This window comes from Sipha flava, unplaced genomic scaffold, assembly GCF_003268045.1.
Source record: "Sipha flava isolate LNK unplaced genomic scaffold, YSA_version1 463_pilon_pilon, whole genome shotgun sequence".
In the NCBI taxonomy this organism is placed as follows: Eukaryota; Metazoa; Arthropoda; class Insecta; order Hemiptera; family Aphididae; genus Sipha; species Sipha flava.
In genome coordinates, this window is record NW_020273237.1 from 1,160 (window position 1) to 5,348 (window position 4,189).

General features: G+C 29.1%; 1 protein-coding gene across 1 annotated transcript; it reads left to right on the forward strand.

Moving 5' to 3' along the window:
• Window positions 1-2,149: 2,149 nt before the first annotated feature.
• On the forward strand, window positions 2,150-2,842 carry LOC112689685 (ATP-dependent DNA helicase pif1-like). Its single transcript, XM_025563520.1, has one exon. The coding sequence runs from the start codon at window positions 2,454-2,456 to the stop codon at window positions 2,778-2,780; it is 327 nt and encodes a 108-aa protein (XP_025419305.1). The 5' UTR covers window positions 2,150-2,453; the 3' UTR covers window positions 2,781-2,842.
• Window positions 2,843-4,189: the final 1,347 nt, after the last annotated feature.

Here is a 4,189-nt window from a genome sequence, read left to right on the forward strand (position 1 = left end):
ACTGATAATAAAATAATTAAAATAAAATAATTTCCTGTGAATTCTGTGAATTATCTCTCAACCGGTCCATAATCAGTGACGCACAGATCGAGGATGTGGTCACCCTCGTTTTTATTACTTATTTCAATTAAATAATAAAATCTACATATTTAGTTGTTAATAATCTAACTTGTCCACGGTTGTGGTTTTTGTAGTTTTGATTTTTTAAATAGTTGCAAATAGATATGTGTAACTATCCGTAGATATTAGAATATATGTAACCATCCGTAGATGCGTTCACAGGAACCCCCTTGTTGTGTAAGTGTTCATGTTTGACTAAGCGGGACGCGACAATTGAAAGCCTGGAACCGTTACAGCAGGGGTCGGCAAGTAATTTATTGGAGTCCTAAAAATTAAAATAATAAATCAATGAGGTCCAGTGAAAACAATCTTTTTAAAATTTTTATATTTTAAAAATAGCAGTATAAAAATAAAAATAATTATTTGGTTATTACAATTAATTTATATTAATAATTGCAATATAAAGAGTATGAAAATAAAAATGAATGAGGTCCAGAGTATTGCCTTCCGCGGTCCGGATCCGGACTACGGTCCAACAGTTGCCGACCCCTGCGTTACAGTATCGTAGTGGATTGTCATTTCGTTGAAGAATAATGGGCACGCCAAACTTTAATGTTAAAACGTGCAGTGGCATTAATGCATTTTAATTCCATAGACAAACGTGCCATGGAAACAAGTAATACAAAATAATAATAACAAATTTAGGGGTAATAATTTTTTTCGTACTAATTAATATTATAATATTGAAACTAATAGCAAAATTTAGCTAATAAAGTTAACCACACAATGTGAAATTCATAGTATGATTGTCGCTGTGCACAAAGATATTAGTATAAAAACGTTAAAATTGTTCATTTAATTTTGTATTCCATCTTTTCTGATAAAAAATGTGGCCTACATAAATAAATTGAATGCTGACCCCTGATCTAAAACAAATATTTAATAATTCACATGATGTCTGTTCAAATGGTCTGTTGCACCATTTTGTTTTTTAAAAGCAGCATGTTGTTTATGACAGTATTTGAATAATGGAAAATTGTTTAAGTTATTTTTTTTTTATCGAACCTTCCGTAGAAAAATATTTTATACAAATGATTATATATTATAATCATACATTGTATTTTAATGTCATTTTTTTCTTAATCATAGATTATAATCTGATATTTATTAGATTTAAAAACCAAACGATTTTTAGGAAAATAACCCCTTAAAAAAAAAATTATGAGTAAATTAAGAATATCGAGTAATTTTCAACATTTATTGAAGAATGAAAATATTGATAAATTGGTCTGGGTGTCTAGGATTCCAAATAGCTTCCTGTAAGAAGACAGCGGCAGCTATTTTTTCGGACACAACCGATGCGGAAGACATTTTGACAGTGATTAATCGCCGAATATCAAGCTATTTTGTTCTTTCAGCGATTACCGCGCGTGTAAAACTACACGCGACATGCGACACGCGCTCAGTGGGGCCACTATATATGAGTTACATACTTTTGTTAAAATCGCTAAAACGCAAAATCGCTACTAGTGGGGCCGCACCTTAAGATTATTACGTAGTATATTTTAACCGTTATCTATCTATATGTATAAAAATATACTGCTAGCATAATCATAGGTAACGAATTTAATACACAGTTTGAGACATATTTGAGGTAGAATTTTTAACGGGTTTACGAAGTGCATGGGTTCAGCTAGTATATATATATATATAAATGGTTAAATATTATTAATATAATTATTTAATATCTTTTATAACTCATTTCAATTTTTTTGTAGTAATAAACTAAATTCAAAAACTCTAACCTATAGAAATACGCTTTTGAGCATATAAGTTAATATATTTTTGGTTATTATATATATATATTTTTTTTTTTTATTGATAACATTGCCACGGCAACTGGGGCCATTGATTACAAAAATATTGCATGAATTTACATTAAAAAAGGTTGCATATAATATTAACAGGAATACATTAAATTAAATAAATTAAATAAAATATACAATTGTATATTACAATTGTTATATAAATTAATGTAACTATTGCTTTTAAAAGCTTTTTACTGTATGAGAATCTAAATTTCCTCTTCCAAAGAGAAAGTTTCTTAACAATATAAATACTGGACAACTCTGCAAGGACTAGGGGTTTAAGGCCTACCATAGTGTTAATCTGGGCCTGCTCATAAGAGTTCTAAGAGAATCACTTAAGAAATAATTTCCAATTTATTGATGAAAACGAAATCGTAAACTTTCCAACTGAATTTTTGAATTCTCTGGATTTGCCAGGAATGCCACCACACAACCTTCAATTGAAAATTGGTTCACCAATTATTCTTCTACGTAATTTAAACCCACAACAATTATGTAACGGTACACGTTTAGTCATAAAAAAAAATGACCGAAAATATTCTTGAAGCAACAATTTTGTCGGGAAAATTTAAAGGAGATATCGTCCTGTTGCCACGTATTCCACTGATAGCGTCGGAATCTCCAATACCGTTTAAAAGGCTCCAATTTCCGATTTGTTTAGCTTTTGCGATGACTATAAATAAATCTCAAGGCCAAACAATGTCTATTTGCGGTTTGGATTTGGAAAACACATGTTTCTCACATGGACAGCTATATGTTGCCTGCTCACGTGTAGGAAAACCATCAAATCTCTTCGTGTTAGCGAAAGACAGGTTAACCAGGAATGTTGTACACAAAGTAGTACTTAGATAATTTTTAGTTTTAATAATTTAATTTATTTTTGTATGTTTTTAATGTATATAGTATATTTTGTAAGTAGGTCACTGATTACAAACAATAATTTAATATAAGATGAATAAAATGTAAATTCAGAAAATATATATGTTGGTTTGTACTTAATTTCAACATTTAGATGCTTTACCTATTACTTTTAAATTTTCTCATACATAATAACACTAATACATGGCCTACGAAAATGCCAAAAAACCAACTAATACGCGGGCAACGCCGTGTCGGGACAGCTAGTCTGTATATATAAAAATTTCGTGTCACGATGTATGTTCGCGATAATCTCCGAAACTACTGGACCGATTTTGATGAAATTTTTTACACCGTGTGTAATTTGGTCCAACTTAAAATATAGGATAGTTTTTTTTTCAAATTTTTTAATATTTTAAATATTTTAATTAACTTTTTAATAAATGTGTATAATTGTATGGTGTATTTCGGGTTTTCCCGTGACCGACCGCGACAGTATTTATATAGCTACCTGTAATCTGACCTTTTTTCTATTGTGTGTGTTTTATCGTCGGCAGCGTGTAGATATAAATTGTTCCGAGAATTATATAACTAACCTAACCTATGGTTTTTATCTCAATATAATTTTTGCATTGCAATTATTGTAATAAATATATAGGACAGCTAGTTATATATATTACCTTTAACCAGTGGTGTATTGGTTAGTATATTTGTGGGTATACGCACTAAAAAAATGTTCGATATTAATCCTAAAATAAATAGGATATTCAATAGAAGGCAATTCCACATCGGAACCACCGAGAAGCTGAACATCCTGCAGTCCTTCAACTTCTCAACTTCCATTGAATAGCTGATACTCCAACGGATCATTCAGTCAACAGCATGTCTTCAATCAACAATTGCTTGTAAGCATATATTTTGTAATAACCATATTATTTTAAGATACAATTTTATAAAAAGAAACGAAAACATTCTATGTTCATAAAAAAACCATTGGCACCTAAAAATTCTAACTAAATACCCACATTATTATTGAATTATTGAATTATTAAAGGGGATCCCGAGATTATATTGAGATTATATTGAGATTATATTATGATTATATTGAAATTATATTGAAATTATATTGTGTTTATATTGAGTTTATATTGAAGTTATATTGAGAATTATTATTGTGAAATTTATTGAGTTTATCTGAACAGAGGCTCAATACGGTAGGGAAAAATATTATTTTGTTGGAGTTATTATAAAAAGGAATAATATTAAAAATTATTTAAAGAGATTATTATTGAGATTATTATTGAAGATTTATTATTGAAAGAATTTATTGAGATTAATATTGTTGAATTATTGAGATTATTATTATTGAATTTAATGAGAATATTATTGAATTATTGAGAACT

What these genes read in the sequence shown, in the direction of transcription:
- LOC112689685 (XM_025563520.1), top strand. Translation starts at nt 2,454, where the DNA reads ATGACCGAAAATATTCTTGAAGCAACAATTTTGTCGGGAAAATTTAAA.